General features: G+C 50.7%; 1 protein-coding gene across 1 annotated transcript; it reads left to right on the top strand.

The window, feature by feature from the left end:
- Nucleotides 1-444: 444 nt before the first annotated feature.
- On the top strand, nucleotides 445-1,110 carry M421DRAFT_14070 (DDE-domain-containing protein; the record flags this gene model as incomplete). Its single annotated transcript, XM_033587473.1, has 2 exons — nucleotides 445-651; nucleotides 718-1,110. Coding segments are annotated over 2 exons (600 nt in total), but the record flags the coding sequence as incomplete, so codon positions are not given.
- Nucleotides 1,111-2,196: the final 1,086 nt, after the last annotated feature.

The following is a 2,196-nucleotide window of genomic DNA, read 5'->3' as shown; positions in this document are numbered from 1 at the left end:
CAAAATCTCAGCGTGCGACGCGCTGCTGACGTCTACAAAGTGCCAAAATCAACTCTCCAAGACCGACGCGCCGGGAAGCAGTCAACACGCGATACCCACCCCAAATCATCAGCTCTGACTAAGACAGAAGAGCAGACGCTTGCGCAGTATATTAGGAAGCTTGACGAGCAAGGGCATGCCCCAACGCTCTATTGGGTTGAAGCTATGGCTAACCAACTGCGCGCTGCACGTGACGCAGGACCTGTCGGTCCGCGATGGGCTTCAAACTTTGTTAAACGCGAACCTGGACTCCAATCGCGTATGAGTCGACAGAGGGATCGCCAGAGAGTCCTTTGCAGCGACCAAGGGGTTATTAGACCCTGGTTCGACCTGGTACAGAACGTTAAGGCCAAGTACGGCATCCAGGACAAAGATACCTATAACTTTGACGAGACTGGCTTTACTATGGGCATCAGAAATCGCGTCAAAGTAGTCACTGCATCAGAGAGACGCACGGATCCCATTGGAGTCCAGCAGGGAGACCGTGAGTGGGTGACGTTGATTGCTGCAATCAACGCGATGGGCTGGGCAATTGCGCCCTACCTTATCTTCAAAGCAAAGAACCACGACGCGTCTTGGTACCCTGATTTGAAGCCCCAATGGCGCATTGGGGTCAGTAACAACGGCTGGACTACGAACGACATTGGTGTAGCCTGGCTAAGGCACTTTGTTGAGCAGATTCAGGGCCGGAGGGTGGGTAGCCACGTGCTGCTGATAATTGACGGCCATGAGAGCCACAAGTCGCTTGCCTTCCAGAATCTCTGCGAGGAGAATAAGATAATTACCCTGTGTATGCCTCCGCACTCATCTCACATCCTACAGCCACTTGATGTGGGTTGTTTTGCCCCCTTAAAGCGGGCGTACAGCAAAGAGATCAGAGTCTTGGCACTAGACCATATTGGCCAGATTGACAAGAAAGCCTTTCTCGCAACCTTTGCAAAGGTGTTTAACAAGGCGTTTTCAAAGGCAAATATCCTGTCAAGCTTTAGAGCAACTGGCTTAGTGCCTAGTAACCCATTAGTAGTACTATTGAAGCTTGATGTTAAGGTTCGCACGCCAACGCCGCCTCTCTTAGGGGAGCCCCAATGGAACCCTAAGACACCCACCAACGCTGGTGAGATAGAGGCTTAATTAACGCTGCTTCGCGATCGTATTCAAAAGCACCAAGGATCGTCACCAACTCCAATGGTTGAGATCGTTGATCAGCTGCAGAGAGGCACGGCAATGCTGCTGCATGGGCAGACGTTATTGGCAGCCCGAGTGCTGCAGCTTGAAGCGTCAAATAAAGCAGCCTCTGAGCGCAAATCACGGAAAAGAAAGCGTATTCAGAAGGGCGGAGATCTGTCAAAGGAAGAGGCAGAGGACTTAATAGCCCAACGCGACGTTGAGGCGCAGGTTGAAGGGGAGAGTCGTGAGGGTAGAGTTCGAACAGGTGCAGGCAAGAGGGGTAAAGGGCACTGTAGGCGCTGTAGAGAGACTGGGCACAATTTGCGCACGTGTAAGAAAGACATAGTAGACGTTAGCAATTAATATTATCTACTATAGATTGCACTGCTGCGTTGTGGTGTTAAGCAATTGCAGATAGTAGGCCTAATAGCTTGTTAGGGTGTCCGACTCGCTTAGCTGTCCGACTCGCTATACACTCACGTTATAGGAAGAAGGCAAAGAAGAGGTCGCGCGTTGATGGGAGCACTCAGTCTTTAAGGCGCTGTGGCACATGTAGCGAGACAGGGCACAACGCGCGAACATGTAGTAAAGATGCGCAGAGTACTATAGACTAGTTCTATATACTGTATAGTATAATATATTGCTGTTGTGTGCTGTAATGTTGCAAAGTAGGTACAGTGTTGGTGTAGTCTTGGCAAAACCCGGTCACTCGCTTGTGCCGGTCACTCGCTTGTGGAGTACGTTACTAGATCTAGATACACGTGGGTTTTCGCCTACGTACGCAGCTGTACGTGATATGGCTGATAAGCTACTCTTAGCGCGTGGTAGCTCTCCTGTAGGCAGAGACTGGCCAAGCAACTTTGTCAAGCGTACGGACAGTCTTAGGACGCGTTTCAATCGAGCATACGATAGGCAGAGAGCTCTATGCGAGGATCCAGCTCTAATCAGGAGCTGGTTTGAGCTTGTAGAGGAGACAAAGGCCAAGTACAG

This window comes from Didymella exigua (assembly GCF_010094145.1).
Source record: "Didymella exigua CBS 183.55 unplaced genomic scaffold M421scaffold_94, whole genome shotgun sequence".
NCBI lineage: Eukaryota > Fungi > Ascomycota > Dothideomycetes > Pleosporales > Didymellaceae > Didymella > Didymella exigua.
Note: the sequence above shows the minus strand (reverse complement) of the source record. Positions and strands in the feature narration are given on the sequence as shown.